The sequence below is a fragment of the Podarcis erhardii genome (genome assembly GCF_964252035.2).
Source record: "Podarcis erhardii genome assembly, chromosome: 1".
Lineage (NCBI taxonomy): Eukaryota > Metazoa > Chordata > Lepidosauria > Squamata > Lacertidae > Podarcis > Podarcis erhardii.
In genome coordinates this window covers 29,284,289-29,303,269 of record NC_138497.1, presented here as the reverse complement: position 1 = coordinate 29,303,269, position 18,981 = coordinate 29,284,289, and the positions used below count along the sequence as shown (strand labels likewise).

The 18,981-nt window shown below is 43.3% G+C and overlaps 1 protein-coding gene and 1 long non-coding RNA gene across 20 annotated transcripts in view; both read left to right on the top strand.

Annotated features, from left to right (window-relative positions):
* LOC309345477 overlaps positions 1 to 861 on the top strand; it is a 61,314-nt gene extending 60,453 nt beyond the window's left edge. Inside the window, exon 4 of the long non-coding RNA XR_014158244.1 lies at positions 731 to 861. This is a non-coding gene — a long non-coding RNA (uncharacterized lncRNA). The remainder of the gene's footprint in view (positions 1 to 730) is intronic.
* Positions 1 to 18,981, top strand: part of NRXN3 (neurexin 3) — a 1,212,171-nt gene that overhangs the window by 516,562 nt on the left and 676,628 nt on the right. For all 19 annotated transcript variants that reach the window (XM_081858018.1, XM_081858001.1, XM_081857999.1 and 16 more), the window contains one exon: positions 18,723 to 18,842. In XM_081858018.1, coding sequence (XP_081714144.1) covers positions 18,723 to 18,842 — 120 coding nt within the window. The remainder of the gene's footprint in view (positions 1 to 18,722; positions 18,843 to 18,981) is intronic.

Below are 18,981 nucleotides of genomic sequence, written 5' to 3'. Positions count from 1 at the left end.
CAAACTTTTAGAGGGTGGAAAGCATTTGGATGACTCAGGAAAAAGTCAGGCTGGTCCAGGGGCTGTTCCCTTGCCAGAAGTGGGCGGGGAGAGGCCCTTGGGAAATCTATGCTCTCTCTAGCCCACTGGTCAACATGCTTCTGCTGTTTGACTTTCAGGGAATTCTCAAACAGGTGAATGTGGGTTGTGGCAATTGTAGGGATGTGGCCAGCTGGCCATAGGTCATGAGCCGTTGTGCAGGGAATTTCCACTGTGGCTACCACATGCCCAGTAATTGCCTGAAGCGTGGCAGAGAAGTGAAAAGAATAGAAGCATAATCGTGAAGCAGTGAGGTTTTAACTCAGAATTTGCCAGCTCTTTCAGGCCTGTGGGCACATTTCAGTGTGTAGAAACTATTGCAGGCACAAATACATACACAACAGGCAAGCACACACTGCAACCTATTATTCAGGCTACAAGAGCATACTTATTTCAATCCTAATTTCAGCATGGAGAGGGAAACCTCAGGTTGCCATGGAAGGCCTCTATGGGAGGAGCATAGGAAATTGCATTCATATCTTGTGTTTTAACCCAACTCAGGAGCTCCGAGTTCCTTATTCTGGGACAGCAATTCATTATGTCAGCCTAATTTTGTTGTTTGGCACAGGAAAATAATGAAGTTAAAGTTAGGTAAAAGTGAAGGGTTTTAACATTTCCTGTGTGCTCTTTCTTATTCTTTATGATGGAACAGTTGCTTCCTGTTTGCATGAACACACTCTCTTGATGCCAGCCTCTCCTGCCACCCTGCCAACACATTTGTAATAAAATGAAATAAAAAATCCAGGTCATTATAGCCTGAAACCACTTCTTCACTGAAATGAATCTTGCAGCGCAATGTATAAATTTGAATTTCAAATGACTCCACAGAAGTTGCCTTGGGTTAGTTTTTCCCCCTTGACAGTCTCTAAACCTACATCGGTCCCTCAGAATGTCACTGCAGACTCTACAGATTTGGCAGCATCCTCTACTACCCCTGGGCTGACTAATGAGGCCAGGGAATCTGCTCTAAGGGCTCTTGACAGTTAATACAAAAGCCCCATGGCAGGGCTTTCAGAGACGGAAGAGTTAAGGATAGAGGCTGATCTGGGAGGAGGGAGGCAAGCCTGGGAATGTTAGTGAGGAATACAGTGCCAAGACATTAGTGGTGGTGGTGATGGTAGTATTAAGTGGGTGGCTGAGCAGCTGTCATTTCACACCAGGCTCTCAGGTGTTTCTGTGACTCAAGTACGCTTGAGTTATGGGTACTTTGAATGACACGTCTCAGTGACTAAAAGTGCTTTCTGGCAGCAAGTAGGCAAGAGGGCCAAGGAATGGTGACGTCACTGAAGTTTGCAGTGATCCAATTCAGTATACTGGTCTGTCAGCTTTCTTAAAGCATGCTGCTATTCTGAAGAGGGCACTCTCCTGCAATAGTTGTTCTCCAGTTAGGTTTTTAATGTGGTTCTGGGGAATTCCTATTGGATGCCCTGGCCTTTGGTCTATATGGTGTCCCTCGGGGTTCTGTCCTGTTCCCCATGGTAGCTAACATTTATATGAAACTGTTGGGAGAGATTGTCTGGAGTTTTAGGCTTTGGTGCCACCACTATATGGATGACACCAAACTCTGGTTTTCCCCCCTTTCCATCTAAATCTGAGGGAGCTGTTTTGGTGCCAAACCAGAGGCTGGTGTCAGTAATCGACTGGATGAAAGTGAATAAATTGAAGTGTAAACCAGACAAGACAGAGGACGCGCTCCTGGTCAGTAAAAAGGTCAACCAGGGGATAGGGATTCAACATGTGCTGGATGGAGTTGCACTCTCACTGAAGATTCAGGTTCACAGTATGGGTGTGGATTCATCCCTGAGCCTAAATGCCCAGGTTTCAGCTTTGGCCAGGAATGTGTTTGCACGTTTAAAACTGGTGTGCCAGCCGAGCCCATTCCTGGGGATGTCCAATCTGAACACGGTGAAACATGACTTAGCTACATCCTATTTGGATCACTGCCAAACATTCTGTGTCGGGCTGCCTTTGGAAAGTTCAGAAACTTAAATGGGTCCAAGATGTTGCAGCCAGAATGCTAACTAGAGCAGGTTACATGGAGAACAGAAACCCCCTGCTACAACAGCTTCATTGGCTACTGGTCCATTTCAAAGGCTAGTTATGACCTTCAAAACCCAATATGGCTTGGGTCCAGGCTATCTGAAAGGCTGTATATTCCTATATAAGCCTGCCTGGGTTGTGAGCTGCCTTGGCTCCTATACCAGGAGAAACTTGGAAAATGAATGAATGAATGAATGAATGAATGAATGAATGAATACATACATACATACATACATACATACATACATACATACAATTCTCCTTTCTGCCTCCATTAAACAGGTACATTTAAAGTCATAGAATCATAGAATCATAGAGTTGGAAGAGACCACAAGGGCCATCGAGTCCAACCCCCTGCCAAACAGGAAACACCATCAGAGCACTCCTGACATATGGTTGTCAAGCCTCTGCTTAAAGACCTCCAAAGAAGAAGACTCCACCACACTCCTTGGCAGCAAATTCCACTGTCGAACAGCTCTTACTGTCAGGAAGTTCTTCCTAATGTTTAGGTGGAATCTTCTTTCTTGTAGTTTGGAACCATTGCTCCGTGTCCGCTTCTCTGGAGCAGCAGAAAACAACCTTTCTCCCTTTTATATATTTGAACATGGCTATCATATCACCCCTTAACCTCCTCTTCTCCAGGCTAAACATGCCCAGCTCCCTTAGCTGTTCCTCATAAGGCATCGTTTCCAGGCCTTTGACCATTTTGGTTGCCCTCCTCTGGACACGTTCCAGTTTGTCAGTGTCCTTCTTGAACTGTGGTGCCCAGAACTGGACACAGTACTCCAGGTGAGGTCTGACCAGAGCAGAATACAGTGGCACTATTACTTCCCTTCATCTAGATGCTATACTCCTATTGATGCAGCCCAGAATTGCATTGGCTTTTTTAGCTGCCGCGTCACACTGTTGGCTCATGTCAAGTTTGTGGTCAACCAAGACTCCTAGATCCTTTTCACATGTACTGCTCTCAAGCCAGGTGTCACCCATCTTGTATTTGTGCCTCTCATTTTTTTTGCCCAAGTGCAATACTTTACATTTCTCCCTATTAAAATTCATCTTGTTTGTTTTGGCCCAGTTCTCTAATCTGTCAAGGTCGTTTTGAAGTGTGATCCTGTCCTCCGGGGTGTTAGCCACCCCTCCCAGTTTGGTGTCATCTGCAAATTTGATCAGGATGCCCCTGAGTCCATCATCCAAGTCGTTGATAAAGATGTTGAATAAGACCGGACCCAAGACAGAACCCTGTGGCACCCCACTAGTCACTCTTCTCCAGGATGAAGAGGAACCATTGATGAGCACCCTTTGGGTTCGGTCAGTCAGCCAGTTACAAATCCACTGAGTGGTAGCATAGTCAAGACCGCATTTTACCAGCTTCTTTACAAGAATATCATGGGGCACCTTGTCAAATGCCTTGCTGAAATCAAGGTAGGCTACATCCACTGCGTTCCCTTCATCTACCAGGCTTGTAATTCTGTCAAAAAACGAGATCAGGTTAGTCTGACATGACTTATTTTTCAGAAATCCTTGCTGACTATTGGTGATCACAGCATTCCTTTCTAGGTGCTCACAGACTGTTTGCTTAATAATCTGCTCCAGAATCTTCCCTGGTATTGATGTCAGACTGACTGGGCGGTAATTATTTGGGTCCTCTCTTTTCCCCTTTTTGAAAATAGGGACAACATTTGCCCTCCTCCAGTCTGCCGGGACTTCGCCTGTTCTCCAGGAATTCTCGAAGATGACTGCCAGTGGTTCTGAGATCACATCTGCCAGTTCTTTTAATACTCTTGGATGCAGTTCATCTGGCGCTGGAGACTTGAATACATCTAAACTAGCCAAGTATTCTTGTACTATCTCCTTAGTTATTCTGGGCTGTGTTTCCTCTGCTGAATCATTTGCTCCAAATTCTTCAGGTCAGGCATTGTTTTCTTTATTGGAGAAGACTGAGGCAAAGAAGGCATTGAGGAGTTCAGCCCTTTCTGTGTCCCCTGTTTGCATTTCACCATCTTCTCCTCTGAGTGACCCCACTGTTTCTTTGTTCTTCCTTTTGCTACGAACATACCCATAAAAGCCTTTTTTGTTGCTTTTAACCTCTCTAGCAAGCCTGAGTTCATTCTGTGCTTTAGCTTTTCTGACTTTGTGTCTACACGTGCTGGCTATTTGTTTGAATTCCTCTTTGGTGGTTTCCCCCCTTTTCCATTTTTTTGTACACATCCTTTTTTAATCTTAACTCAGTTAAAAGTTATTTAGATAGCCACCCTGGCTTCTTTAGGCACCTTCCATGTTTCCGTCTCATTGGTATTGCTTGAAGTTGTGCTTTTACTATCTCCCTCTTAACAAACTCCCAGGCATCATGAACTCCCTTTCCTTTTAATATTACTGTCCATGGGATCTCACCCAGCACTTCCCTAAGTTTTATAAAGTCGGCTTTCCTAAAGTCAAGAAATTGAGTCCTAGTATGCTTGGCTGCTCCTTTCTGCTGTATAGTAAACTTCAGAAGAGCATGATCACTCGTGCCTAATGATCCTTCCACTTCTACCCCACTAACCAGGTCATCAACATTGGTTAGGACCAGATCTAAAATGGCTGTTCCTCTTGTTGCTTCTCCCACTTTCTGGACAACGAAGTTGTCTGCAAGGCCAGTGAGGAATCTGTTTGACCTTATGCTCTTGGCTGAGTTTGACATCCAGCAAATATCCGGGTAATTGAAGTCCCCCATTACTACTATCTCCCTTCCTTTTGCATGCTTGGCCATCTGTTCCAGGAAGGCATGATCTATGTCCTCCGTTTGGCTTGGGAATCTATAGTAAACTCCCACAATGAGGTCCCTGTTATTCTTCTCTCCCTTAATTTTGACCCAAATGCTCTCACTTTGGCTTTGAGGTTCTAAATCTTGGATCTCTTCACAGGTATACACATCCCTGACATATAACGCCACTCCTCCTCCTTTCTTGTCTGGTCTGTTTCTCTGAAATAGATTGTAACCCTCCATTATTACATTCCAGTCGTGGGACTTATCCCACCAGGTTTCAGTGATGCCTATTATGTCAAATGAATGAACTCAGTCTTTTCTTAAGCTTCTTGTAGAGCAACAAGATAATGGGTTTTGAAAATGCACTTTTAAAAAAAGATTTGTTTTAAAAACAGTTTGAAGAGCTAATAAAAATAACAAGAGGGAAAACATCCAGATAAGCCTAGATTGCTTCCCTAACCAAGCCAATTACTTACGAATTTTCATTTCTCCATTTAACTTTCAGGTCTATTTGCATCTTTCTCCTGGCTTTTTTCTTCTGCAGTGCGCCATCTGTGCTCCCAAATACTACCACTTAAGAAGTATTCAACTAATCTTTCTCTAACTACCAGCTTTACCCATATACACATTTTCGCTTCCAGTTTTCCCCTCCATTCCAAAGGCTAGCACAGTGTTCTGTTGCATTTCCCTCCACCACCCCAACTTGTTAAGCTTTCCTTTTTCTCCCTTAAGACCCTTGGCTTCATTTTCCTTTAGCAATCAGATCCCTGGGCTGAACCTTGTGGTCAGGACAATCACTATAACCAAAACCAAACATCGTATCAACAAAGCAGAACACAAAATGGACAAACAGTTGCAGCTTTAAAGGAATTCTTCCTCCTACAACCTGGAAGGCTACAACCTGAATGAATGAATTTATTATTTCAGTCACAGACCAGTTCCAGCTTACGTATAATATCAAGGAAGGCATAAAACACGATAGGGATACATTTGAATTTGCAATTAAGTATAACAGGGACAATACAGATATAGCAACAGTTAAAATATATATAAATTAAAACTTAGGGCTACAACCTGCTAGGATTTCTTTGAAATGGTTACTCCCTGATGAAAAGCTTCAGGGATGGTGTGTAGACTGCAGGTGCCCAGCCCTGATGCAATGAGTCACTTTATGACTTCATAAAGGGCTGCCAGTTCTGTTGTAAAAACTTTTGTTATGTTCATTTCACAACATTCCTGAAGCTTCAGTTTGGCTCGGTCCTTACCTGTTAAGGCCATGCAAAGGGAAAATTCACTCACTCACTCACTCACTCATTAATTAGTTGCTTGTCACCCAACATTCAGCAAAAAACAAAACTAAAATAAAAAAATACCATACATAATAACATTGGGGGAAATAATATAATCATAGAATTGTAGAGTTTGAAGGGACCCTGAGGATCATCTAGTCCAACCCCCCTGGGGTTAAGTACTTAATTCGTTCTGGAGGTCCGTTCTTAACCTGAAACTGTTCTTAACCTGAAGCACCACTTTAGCTAATGAGGCGGCCTCCTGCCGCCGTGCCGCCAGAGCACAATTTCTGTTCTCATCCTGAAGCAAAGTTCTTAACCCGAGGTACTATTTCTGGGTTAGCAGAGTCTGTAACCAGAAGCATATGTAACCTGAAGTGTGTGTAACCTGAGGTACCACAGTATGCAGTTGTCCCACACAGGGATTGAACCTGCAACCTTGACATTATCAGCACCATGCTGCAACCAACTGAGCTTTCCAGGCATCCCCTGGATTAATAGTTCATATAACAAACATCCATGGGGGGAAACATACCAAATGCATAATTCTAGCGAACAACATTAACAGTACTAAAATAATAAACTAAGCAATAATCTGACCAGCCCATTAGCAAATAAACAGATCCTCAACCTCCTGCTGGTCCAAAAATTGCTCTAAGAGTTGGCACCAACAGCTGTATGTGTGCAGCTGTCATGGAAATGACCATATCCTGGAGCAGGCAACTTAGCCATCCTGAATAAAGGACTCCCCTGGTGCCTGTTTTTCCCTTGAGCACTTTTGTGCTCTTGCCTGAGAACTGCAGTGCCTAACTCAGAATGTGGGAAGCTAATGTCTTGATGAGCTCACAGCAGAGCTAAAGTTATTAAACAGCTGAAAGCTCCCTCCTCCTGGAAATACATTTCTAATTTCTCAGAACTCCATGCTCAGCCTGCTTCCAGTCAATATGTTCTCTTTAGAGAAAACAAGGCAGTATTTTCAGAGCCACGAATCAAAAGGCCAGAGTTCTCCTTCTCAAAGAGAGGGGTAGGACCTTTCGTGCTCAGTGCCCTTAGCAGGTTATCTATTATTCTGTGCTTTTTGTCCTTCAACTATATTATTATAGGTGTGTGACTGGTAACTATTCAAACAAAAGTTTAGGTTGTGCACATACCTGGGAGTAAGCCCTATTGGACTCGGTGCAGCTTATTTCTGAGTCAACATGCATAGAATCACACTGTTAACGTACTAAATACTTGCAGAAAACAAACAACAAACTCATAGTCCCGCCCTTACCTAACATGCCACACTCCCAACCTTCTCTCCTGCCTTTTACAGATAGGTAGCCGTGTTGGTCTGCCATGGTCAAAACAAAATAAAAAAATTCCTTCCAGTAGCACCTTAAAGACCAACTGAGTTAGTTCCCTGCCTTTTAGACAGGGAAGAGCCCCATTCCATGTAGCAGAGAATGAGATCAGAGAGAGTGGGCTTCGCCAGATCTGTCCCTTACACAACACATTTAGCAGAATGTGTGAAGAACCACACACATGGAATCTACAGGGGACTAGTTAATTCATTATACCATGATGTGCTCAAAGCAGAGCTGCACTTGCTCTACTCCACACAGGGGAAGTTTGTGATGGCATGGTGACCCACAAATCGGATGTGTGGTATAATAACCACAGGGCCCCTCCATCTACTACACTAAGAGCCCATCCACACTTCTGTTTGTTACATGATTCCTAGTCAGGAGTCTGAGAGGATTTATTTATTTATTTTTGCCTTTTGTCCCAAAACTTTCTCCAAGAAACCTGTGGCTGACTGCTGATTTGGAACAAATGTCGGTCAGGTTTTCTGCAGATTGACGTTTCTTCTGATTCAACAATAAACTCTGGGTTTTCCAGGGGAAAGCAGTGGGACAAAACAACAACAACCACAACAACCTCTCAGACCCCTGACGAGAAATCATGGGACAAATAGAATTTTGGATGGGCCGTAAATTTCATTCACCAGATATGATTCAGGCAATGGGATAGAAGCGTGCTGTTCTTTCCTGCCAAGCTGCGTCAATAATTTTCATTTTCTTCCCAAATCACTTGATAGTGAAAGGCAGGTCCTTGGAGTCCATCAATCCATCTCCCTCTCTCCCACCTCTACTGCTTTCCCAATCTGGGAAATGGTGTGAAGTTGCCTGATGTAGCACCATTTCTGAAGCCCACCACTCAGTAACCTGACAGCATAATGGATTGATGTCACAATCAGTTGGTTGTTGGGGCTTGCAGAATTTTGCACACAGAGCTAAGCAAGACTCTCTAAATTAGCTAGTTCTTTACCTGCCCCACATCTGACAACAGGTGGGCTTGGTTTGGCCAAGACAGCTTCTCAGACCAAATGAGAAGGCCTGGTGGGCCTCACCACACCTTACAGCACCAAAGGGGAAATGCCACCCAACCAAATCTGTGTGATGGATATCGGGATTGTCCTGGGAACCCTCTGATTTGCAACAGGGGAAATAGTTTTAAGATCCGTGAATATACATGGCTGGAACCTCTGATTTTTATACCATATTCAATGTCTCCTTGTGTTACTTTTGCAAGGATATTTGATCTCTGTGCTTAGGTAACATCTTGGCAGAAGCTATGCTCCTATTATTGGCAGCTGTGGCTTTTATTTGTAAAATATTAATCAAATATATAGGAAGCTCCTCTTTGGCATTAGCAGTCAGGCACCAGGATGCAGTAAAGAGAATATTTATTTTTTTAAAAACTCCCTCTTAACACATTAATAGGGAAAGCTTATTAAAGAAGGGATAGGAAGGGAATTTAACAAAGCAGTAGCCAGGAGCAGCAGCAGGAGATGGGATAATAAATTAGAGCACAATTAATGTTCCTGGCACTTTATAGCTCTCCTAAAAACATGCTCAATGACTTAGGGATGTGTGTGTGTGTATAATTTTATGGGTCTATGGCTAAAGTACAATAACAGTAGATGTAAAGCTATTCCAAAGAATGTGAATGGACTGAGATTCATTTAGGCAACACTATGATCCTTAGAACATGCATGCATGCACACATATGCACATGCACACACACACACACACACACACACACAAACAGAGGCAATGGATCTATTTTCAGCTGTGCCAAATGCTCATTCTAAACTATACTGTTTTAACTTTTGGCATTTCTCCCCACTGCTTCTGTGATCTGGGGCTTGTAATAATTCCACCTGCTCTTGTCAAGTTCTGTGAAGAATCTTACTTGAGTGATGTTACATAAACACCATGGTGTGTGCTTTCTTGCGGCTTGAGCTAGGCCTTTGCTCCCATATTACATTATAGGATCCAGAGCCCGCAATAGACAGTGTCAACTGATATGTAATAAGATAGAACAGACCGAGTTTCCCCCCTCTACGCTTGACTCCCTAGGGAAATCACTTTTGTAAACACATACACTAAGGCAATACTGGCAGGCACTGCATATTATCCACTATGGAAGGCTGTAGCTGGCAGTGTAAAATATGTCATGATGTATCACTGTTTAAGAGAGATTGAGCCCTTGGGGATATTTCCTAAGATTAAAGACAGGAAATGGCGAATGAATCGTATTGTTTTCCTCCACCACCCTCGCCTAGCCATGTTACCGCTCTGTTTACCAAAGAACTGCTTTCTGGCACAAAATGCTGCCAGTGCCTTTATTTGCCATTTTGTTAGGAGGGTTGTGGTCCTCTTCCAAGCTTAGGAAACATCTTAAGTTTCCCCAGTTTAGCAACATGGACTTGGGTCAGGAGTCATCTGCAACCACACAATAGTTAATGCATAATGTTGCAAAGCACATGGTGTATTAAGAACAAAACTGAGTTTCAGGCATCAAGGCACAAACAGGCCATAGGGCAGTAACAAGGAACAGGGTATCAACTTTCTGGAAGCAGCACAACTTCAGCAGCCACTCTGTGCAGACAGCTCTAAGGGATCAGTCCATAGTCCTGTCCTGTCAGCCAACATTCCCATATTGAGAGGGAAGGTGTAAAGGGACTGCACTTAGAAGCTTTTGTGTGATCAGAAAATATTTGTTGTTAGGATTCCTGATTGTGAATAAGCTTCTAAACACATTCATCAAGTTACATGCAGACGCTCCCTTAAGACCTTCCCACTTAATAAGAGAACTGGTTGGGAGTAGAGGGTGCCATAATTTGTACTCATGGGGATATTGGGGTGGGGCTGGTGTGTACTGATGTCAGGTGTAAGGTGTGTGTGTGTGTGTGTGTGTGTGTGTGTGTGTGTGTGTGTGAAAGCAGCATAAAAGTCAGCAGCAAGGTTTGAAACAATAATATAGCAGCAAGAGAGCAGTAGCAATAAATAATATGTCATGAGTGGCTGGTGGTTCTAGCTGTCAGGGCTAATTGATGGCCTAGGTCAGGGGTCAGCAAACTTTTTCCGCAGGGGGCCGGTCCACTGTCCCTGAGACCTTGTAGGGGCCCGACTATATTTTGGGGGAAAATGAACGGATTCCTATGCCCCACAAATAACCCAGAGATGCATTTTAAATAAAAGAAGACATTCTACTCATGTAAAAACACGCTGAAACCTGGACCGTCCATGGGCCGGATTGAGAAGGCAATTGGGCTGGATCTGGCCGCCAGGCCTTAGTTGGACTACCCCTGGCCTAGGGGATGAAGCAGTAGTTCGGCTTGGCAGTTATCTTTTGTTGTGCTTCCTTGTGCTACTCTTCTAATGTTTTGCTTAGAGCTCTCCAGAAATCAATCCTTGAATTTCTCAAAAGTTTTTGTACCCTACAATACAGTCTTGAATTTTTTTCCAGCATCAATCTTGGTGCACTCAAGAATTTATTTAGAGATTTGTTGAGTGTGAGGTTTTGTGCTTACTTTATCATTGTGTGGCGGCCATGGGTGGTATATGTGTGCTTTTCCCCCCACTAAAAATTTCTCCAGCACATTAGAGCCTCCCTAGCTGCCTGTGCTTCTGGATATGAAAAAGCCTCCTGGGAAGAGTTACCTTGTGATGCCTTCCCCTGAGCTTTGACTGAAGTGTGGCACCTGGGAAGGCTGCAGTGTACAAACCAAGGGAGAGATGATTTGTAGAATTTAAGAAAGAACATTCACAAACATCCCTGGACAACTTCTAAAGTAAGGTAAGCATCACATACTCCATGCTGCACTCAGGATTATTTCACCAAAATGTTCTTTCCCTTGTGATGATTTCCAAAAGCAACTTCTTCTTTTTTGTTAAAATATGGTAAAAAAAAATGGCAGGATTTTAAATTTTTTTTTCATAGCTCTAGTTTCCTTAGCCTTTTGGCTAATCTCAGAGGCTACCCACTTAAATGCACTTGCATATGGTACTTTCATTTCTTCTGGGTACTTAGAAATGCATTCAGCAATGTTTCTGGCATTTTTTTTCTCTATTGGTTACAGGGTGCCCTTTCTATAAAACAAAGCCATCTGCTTTGTGTCACCTACAGTGTGCAATGGTGTGATATCCTCTGAATTGCTAATGTCTACCTGGGTTAAGTCATGTCATTTGTCATGTGCCAGAAAGAGTTATTGACAGTGGCTTAAGATGGAGGGAAGGGACAGGTAGAATTTAGATCCAATGTATGCTGTGATCTTGGCAGTAATTGTCTCTACAGAAGACTGGGAGTTGCTACGAGACTCTGAAATTACATCCACCTGTCCGCAAACCTCTTGGCCTCCATTTGAGCTGTTATCAGAGCGTGACATTTCCCCCCCTCCCCATCAAGCCTGATTTGATGGTTCTTAATACTTGATGATTTGTACAAGAATACACTTAGGGGGCTGCTTCTCTGGAGCTAACATCTGGGCAATTTTTAAAATAAATTTTACAAACTCGGAACATTTAATACCATAACAAGTATTATGGTGTGGACGTGACACTGTTAAAAGTCATATGCTTATAAAACATACAATTAAATAGGCTCTTTACTGTTCACAGATGTAATTTAGGAAATTGTTTCCATTCCATTTTTCATTATTAAATCTCTAAGGGAGCTTTCAGTTGAATTTCTAGAAACAAAACATATTCTGTACCCTAAGGACTGGCAGCTTAAAATGTTTGATGTGCCTTCCCTTCGCTATTGAAAGAGACTATTAAATAAGTTGTAACAATGGAAGCAGTACCTATGGGAAAAATAAGGGTAGATTCATACGACTGTTCTACCCACAATTCGGTGGATTTTTATTTATTTTTACCTTATAGTCAGTGCTTTTTTCAGGGGAAACTTACAGGAACTCAGTTCCGGCACCTTTCAGGTGGGCACCATTGGCATTCTAAGAGAACAAGGGAGGTGTTCATGGCAGGTTCCAGCATCTCTTTTTGTAGAAAAACAGCACTGCTTATAGCAGACTGCTTTGCGTATCACATTAAGCAAAACTATGGCTTAGCATGGACACATGAGCATGCAGGGGGTTGGAGCTGCTTCACTCCTCCATTGTCATTTTGCTGCTGCGTTATATGAAGCCAAACCATAGTTTGGCTTAGTATGTCATTTAAACCTAGGCCCATGGATTATCCCTCTCCAAACTAACTACAAGCCATACACCAAGAACAAACCTTAGTTATATGAGCAAAGCAGCCACAATCTCCTCTCTGGGAGCCTGTAAACTCATGTGTTCATGCTAAACTATTGTTTGGCTTAGTGTGATGTGCAAACCAGGCCCCAGTCTGGTTTTGTGGGTGGCAATACAGATTTGGGTCCTGACCATTCAAGACCTGAATGAGAGAATGAATGATTGATTTTGAAAAGTTGCAACCTGAATACATTCTGAAGATTAGGGAATCGGTGGAGCATGAGACACTTAATCTTAGGGCCTGAGGTTAAGGCCCGTGTTGGGCAAAAAGATTCCTGCATTGCAGGTGGTTGGACTAGAGGACCCTTGTGGTCCTTTCCAACTCTACCATTCTATGATTCTGTACCTACCACTGCAACAGAAAGTGAAATCTTGGCCACTTAGGCTGTGGGAATCAACTCAGCTTCTGTTGCTTACCAACAGTGTCTTAGAGATATGGCATTTGACACAGTCCAATGTTCCCTCCTTACAATTGATTCCATAATATTTTCTATATGTCTGTAAATACTACTGTCATCCGTGGAGCATAGTTATGTTCATAGGAACAAATGAAGATGTTTTATACAGAGTCAGGCCATCTAGGTCAGTATTGTCTACATTGACTGACAGCTCCTCTCCAGGATTTCAGGCAGGGTTCTCTCCCAGCCGTACCTTGAAATGCTGGTGATTGAACCTTGCGCCTTCTGCATATAACCAGAAGTTTCTGGACTACAGCTCCCATCACCCCATTGATGACCATTGATGATGCTTGTTGGGTCTGATGGGAGTCCAGCAACACTTCTGGGGTATAGTATTTCAGTCTCACTGTAATGGGATAGCATGGTAAGTACCAGCAGTTATATTAAGTGGGAATGACTCCTCCAAGGAAGGACAGCAAGACAGCACACAGGTAAGGAAAATAAGAGCAAGGCTAAGGAAAGCCATTTGGGGCACCCTCTGTCCTCTTCCTTTAGCTGCAAGAACTCTGGTGGTAAGGAATCTCTAGAACCTGCGTATGAGCAAAACCCTGTATGCGTGTGCATGTGTATGTATTTATGTTAGTTTGGCTGGTGACAACGTACTGCGAGTTATTTGTTTCTTCTTTGCATTTCAATGCTCCTCGAGGAACTGCCTTTTCAATGTTTATATTCAGTCCCATAGACTACTGCATTAACATTTATGGTAGAGTAGGCAGGCACAATAGACAGCAATATTTGCACATGAATACATGGGTGTGCATGTAGACACTCATGCACAGAGTTAGGAGACCCACTTCAGGATGCTTTCTTTGCCCCCAAACATTTAAACCAAAGAGGCCAATGAATCTTAAAACTTGTTGGTAAGATGACTTATTTCAACCTTGCCATTTTTAAAAAAGCTCTTTCCATTTCAATTGCTTGGCACACAAACTGATAGAATGGTGCATCCAGTTGTGTGACTGGGAGTTTTCTGTCTGGCACACAAACATGTCCCCCTAAGATCATTATCGTTGGGGATAATTTATACTTCCTTTCGGTCTTATTTTCTTTTTCACCTGTCCTTTGGAACACTGCCTCTATGATATATGCTCTTCTTCTTCTTCTTGCTTCCAGGGTAGCTCTTTGTTAACCAAACCCACACACCAAATTTTCAGATGTGCAACAAAGCCCATTTCCCCAATAGTGGACTTTTTTGAGATAAGGAAAGTGGCAGGAAAATGCGATGGAAAGAGTAGGGTAACACTTACTTAAATGCAATGTCATTGACAATCACTGCAAACAAATCAGAGTGAATACTCATTAAAATGCCAACCTTCTCTAAGCTCCCTGCAAAATAAATCAGGATGAATGCCGAATACACAGGCCATGTGGAAGCATCCAGAGACATGCTTTGGTGGGATTACAATCAATAGTTACCTTTGCTAAGAACAACCAACAGGCCTGCTGTCTTTCCCTTATCTGGCTGTACAGATTCCAGGGCAGGAATCTTGGAGGCCACCCCAAAGGACATATAGTGTTCCCAAAGCTGAAAGCTCCCCTGACAACAGTAGCAGTTCCAACCCTCACTCCAGCACCTTCGTCGTTAATCTATAGCTAGAGCACAATTCTCATTATTCTGCTTTCTGCTATATGCTAATCTTCCTGCCTCTTATTTGTACTCACTCATAAAAATTAAGTAATGAGCAACCAAAAAGAAAAGGGGGGGGGGGAATCCTAACGACCAGCTGCCATCTCATCAAAAACATTTAAAAATAGAAAGTGTCTCCAGGAGTTCATCTTCCTTCTAGGGCAACGCACACCATTCCCCCCCCCCCCCCAATATTTAATGCCAACTATCTATGAGTGGAGAAAAGGCTGCAAGGTGTTTCTTACTTTTATTTCATTTTGACAGTCCACCTGGGCTGGCTACTCCAGCCTCTTCTTCTGCTTCTTCTATTAGACTTTGTTTCCGTGGAAACAGTTGTGATGTAATGCTGAGAAAGGTGATGTTGAGCAGGAACTTACAGCAGGTGATCACAGATGAAAAACAGCTCTATCCCTCCCCCCCCCACCCGCTGCAGATGTCTTCCAGAGAGCAAAAACAACAGCCACTAAAACAAAAAAGAACAACAAAGCCTGGTGATAAAGAAGAAAGTAGTGACAGATAAATCTAAAATGATTTAAAATCAGCTCTTTGCAAATAATATTCCACAAACAGCCCGAAAGCCTTTGAAGGCAGAATAATCCTTTCTCTTTTCTCCCTCACCCCAGGGCTATTAGTTTTGAATTTCTGTTGTTTGCGAATGCATTTATGCTCTAGAAAGCAACGGTAGCTGGCATATTTATTTATTTCCCCCAGTATCTTTTGAGAGCAAAACCCCTGATCCTAAAGCATGGGATTGCTGCCACGCTGAAAGAACGAACCTGGGGTCATGTGGACATGTGCAAAGGTGCAACTAGGTGCCAATGTGCTATTTATTTATTTATCTGCTGAATGTCAGCCTGCCGTTGCTTATCAAAGTCAAAGAAGTCACACAGTTTTGTTTCTAGCCAGAAAAGCAGAGCTGGCTGAACACGGAAGAATGGTTGTAAAATCTCCATATCATTCTCCTTTTTTGTTAGCTGCCACCAATGTAAAAAATTGGCCCCAGCTGCATTACAAATGTATTTTATATGGAATACTGAGAAGGAGCATGGTCTCCAAAGTATCACATCTAAAGGATGAAAGTGGGAGCCAGATTGTGGGGTGGCCTGGATGCTGCCATGACTGGGGAAACGGTAGTTGATTCCCCTGTCTGGGATCTTAGTGGGCTTCCTCCTCTCATGGGCCCTGACAGGATCTTTAAAAGGGCCATTCAGATCCACCATCACTAGTTCTCACCAGCCTGAAAGTGACGTTTCCAACATGTCCCTGTGGTGGTTAGCATGGCTGCAGAGACCTCAAGAGTGGAGACCACATATAGGCACCTGGGCAGCAAATTAATAGGCTTTGTGGCAACGTAGGGTGGTCTCAGGATTGTTGTTGTTGTTTAGTCGTTTAGTCGTGTCCGACTCTTCTTGACCCCATGGACCAGAGCATGCCAGGCACTCCTGTCTTCCACTGCCTCCCACAGTTTGGTCAGGCTCATGTTCATAGCTTCGAGAACACTGTCCAACCACCTCGTACTCCGTCGTCCCCTTCTCCTTGTGCCCTCCATCTTTCCCACCATCAGGGTCTTTTCCAGGGAGTCTTCTCTTGTCATGAGGTGGCCAAAGTATTGGAGCCTCGACTTCACGATCTGTCCTTCCAGTGAGCACTCAGGGCTGATTTCCTTAAGAATGGATACATTTGATCTCCTTGCAGTCCATGGGACTCTCAAGAGTCTCCTCCAGCACGATAATTCAAAAGCATCAATTCTTCAGCAATCAGCCTTCTTGATGGTCCAGCTCTCACTTCCATATATCACTACTGCAAAAACCATGGGTAATCTCAGGATTAGCTACCCACCAATAACGGCAAAACTGCTTGAACTTCTGTTTTCAGGGGGTTCACCTCTCAGAGGCACGCAATGGCATGTGGCTAGAAGATCTGTGCTCCAGAGTGCTAGACTGGTTGCAGTGATAGGAGTGGCCAGTAGCGAGCTTTTGACAGCTCACCCGCTCTTGTGGCAGAAATGTCATTGGGTAGGATCTAAACATAAGGGGAACCCTCAAGTAAACCAGTTCTCAGCCCAAGCTGAGGTGGGCCGGGCCTGATGCCACTCGTGTCAGGTTATCAGCAGGATTCCAGGAGCATAATATAGACCATGGTCCTTATATGCTGGTCAGCTCCCATGGGATTCTCCAGCAGGAGTGCTGGGATGATGTAATGGGCTTCAGATTGAATATTGTAGGGGACTAGTGGATCCTGGCCCAATGCCATGCCAACCGTGCTTTCCACACTATAGTCAATAAACGTTTTGGCCTGTTTTTTACCCACAGCTGTGCCCTGGGTGTTATTTATCCCCTACATGGCATGTAGGAAAGCATCCCCAATGCACTTGCCAGGTTGTTGCAATTATGTAAGGAGTCCTGTATGCTGAAACCAATTACAAATCTTGTATGTCCTTTCATAATAGAGACAACTAAACTCTGCTTGCATTCATCCCAATTGATTCCACTGACTTCAAATATTTTGCTTTGTTTGTTTTCTTGCTTGTGTGGCTTGAATTCTCACACCTTTAGTCCCAAGGGGCCTTCTTTCAAAACACATTTGCTAAATATCTACTTTTTCAAATGAAAAATGAAGGAGAAAATTTGAATTTCTTTGCTCTTAAAATGCCCAAGCCAGATCTGCTGCCTTTTTCACTGATGGCAGGATGGATTTTTATTCATGGCAGAATGCTGTTTACCCTTATCCTAACTTGCCCAATTAGCCACTGAAGTAGATCCAGGACTAATGCATTTACTACATGAACGACACAATTAATTCCAAATATATTTCTATAAATGGGAGTCTTCCACTTTGAGCATTCAAACCTAGGCACCGTGCCAAGAAACCATCTATCTAGAGCCACTTCTTGGTGTTTGTGTGCCAGTAAAGCTATGCTCAGTCTGCTATCCTTGATCACTTCTTGGACAGAGATGACATCTCACTTGAAGCCACCTTTAAAACACAATTTACTGCAAAGTCCTGATTCAGCTTTCCATTAGAATCAGCACCTTCTGCTAGCTTACTTGTAGCTTAGGCTTTTTAACTTCTATTGATGGTGCTTGAGCATTATGTGCCTCATTTATATCTGTGGTCTGGGGTGTTTTGATGCACCCCTTGAACCACAAGTGATTCCTTAATCTCCATTCTACAAGGACTTCCATTTGCAAACAATAAGCATTTCTTGAGAATGGAGAGCCAGAAAGAATTGCAAGCCTGGCTTTCCTTCAGGAGCATTGTCTACCCGAGAATCTATGCTTGGTACTTCATTACACAGAAAGGAAAGCACCTAAAAAGTCCCAATTAACAAAGGAAAAGGAGGAGTTTGGACTGATTATTATGGAGATGGTAATATCTGTAGCCAGGCTGTTCAGTGTAAGGGTAATGTTGGGATTGCTGGGGGCTCATTTATGCTTGACCTCGTCTGGAGATGTGTTTGCAGAACTCAACCTGGTGTGTATGATCACTGGGAAAAATAGAAGAGTTGTTTACTTTCCACGGGGAATAGGTTCCTTCTCCTCTCCCCTCAAAGCAGAAACATTGTCATTTCAGTTTCCTACTGACTTATCCACTGGTTTTATAATCCTTTAGCATTGCAGTGAAGTTTGCTGATGTAAAGTAAGAGGGAACATTTAGTCTTCCTCTGAAAACTATGTGGGGCTGAGATAGGTAAGGAATATCTTAGAGAGAAGGGAATAACAATCCCCATTCAGCTTTAAGTGGGCAAGGCATGCAAATGTAATTTGTACCACCTTTTAAGAAATTAGCTTTTGTACCATCATCACACCAAGATGATTTCAGTGACTTTTCCAACTAGGCAGGCTTTTACTGTGCAACAGATGTGGCTTTAAAATTTGCTTCTACTTGCCACTGTCCCCAGGTAAAGGACCTGAGACACTTTATGCTGGGCAGAAACTCAATGACAATGAATGGCACACAGTCCGTGTGGTACGTCGGGGAAAGAGTCTCAAGCTGACCGTGGATGATGATGTTGCCGAAGGTGAGTGGGTGATTCATCATGGGTTTCTCGTTTTGATTGAGAAGACCTAAGTTACATAACAGTTCTGTCACTTCGCACCTTTGGCCATGCCTTACCCTTAATACTACCTGTTTCCCAATAATTAGGACAAAGCTAGGAC